Consider the following 1,147-nt stretch of genomic DNA (forward strand, 5'->3'; position numbering starts at 1 on the left):
GTGGGGCTCCTCCCTGCCCTGCAGCTCCAGCAGGTGGAGTGTGATCCAGGAACACAAGGGGCTGGAGACACGGCGCAACTCCCTGGCAGGGGGAAAAAGGCACCATCAACCTGAGCCAGGTGGGTAAAACCTCTGCTGGGATGGACTCACAGAGGCCTGGTCTTTCCCCACCAGCTCAGGAGGTGATGAGGGCACTCTGGGAGGCGGCTCCTCCTGTGCCCCCGCCTCTCCCAGCCTTTTCCACTCTGTTCAGCCATCCCTGGGTGACAAGGCCCTCTGGCCCACGACCATGGGCACTGTGGGGGTGCCCGGTGCACAGGCAGAAATGACAGGGGCAGCGGGGACAAGGGTGTCTCACCTGGCCAGCAGACCCACTGCGTAGTGGTGGGTGTCAGGCCTGAGGAGCGTGTCCCAGCCACGCTTGCGTTCCATCAAAACCACCACATCCTCACATTTGAGATGGCAAAGCAGGGCCTTCATGGTCACCACTGCAAACCTGTGTGCAGAGCAAAGGCCAGGTCATACTGGGAGCCCTGACCCAGCCCCAGGGGCATGGAAGACACAGGAGGACTGGGATGGAGCACCTGCTGGGCTTGGTGGGAAGGTTGTGTTGCTCCTGGCACCCCCTCCAGAAGGCGTCAACCTCCTCTGGCATCTGCTCTGTGCTGACAAGAATTTGGAAGAGCAGAGCCACGAGGAGATGAGGGGAGTACTCCATCAATGGCACTGGGCACCAGATCATCTGGAGGATCTCCCAGATCACCCTGGTTGCCTGCAAAAGATAAACCACCCGGACCAGCTCTCAGTGCCCAGATGTCCATGTGGCAGGAACCGATTGTGGGAGGGAGACCCCATGGGAGACTCACGGGGAGCCCCTGGCCTGGTGCCCCTGAACCTGGCCCTAACCTACATTCCCAGCCCCGTGTCTGAGGCAGGAAGATGCAGTGCTGGGGAGGAAGGAGACCCACTGGAGAGGTGACCTGGGAAGGAGCCAAAGCCCATTGCAGAAACTCACAGCCAGAGCAAAGACAGGCGTGTTGTCCCCGTCAGAGGTGGATGAGCTGTGCAATGGCCAGTCCTCCATCACACAGAGCAACTCTGGCAGCACCTTCTCCAGTGCCATTCCCGACGAGGCGATGGTCCTCCA

General features: G+C 60.8%; 1 protein-coding gene across 1 annotated transcript; it reads right to left on the reverse strand.

The window, feature by feature from the left end:
* Positions 1–17: 17 nt before the first annotated feature.
* Positions 18–1,136, reverse strand: LOC114072890 (maestro heat-like repeat-containing protein family member 6; the record flags this gene model as incomplete). Its single annotated transcript, XM_027910716.1, has 4 exons — positions 1,016–1,136; positions 585–772; positions 359–496; positions 18–82 (listed from the first exon to the last, which is right to left on the reverse strand). Coding segments are annotated over exons 1-4 (499 nt in total), but the record flags the coding sequence as incomplete, so codon positions are not given.
* Positions 1,137–1,147: the final 11 nt, after the last annotated feature.

The sequence above is a fragment of the Empidonax traillii genome, unplaced genomic scaffold (assembly GCF_003031625.1).
Source record: "Empidonax traillii isolate 1590-97213 ecotype Southwest subspecies unplaced genomic scaffold, ASM303162v1 scaffold4335:size9733, whole genome shotgun sequence".
NCBI lineage: Eukaryota > Metazoa > Chordata > Aves > Passeriformes > Tyrannidae > Empidonax > Empidonax traillii.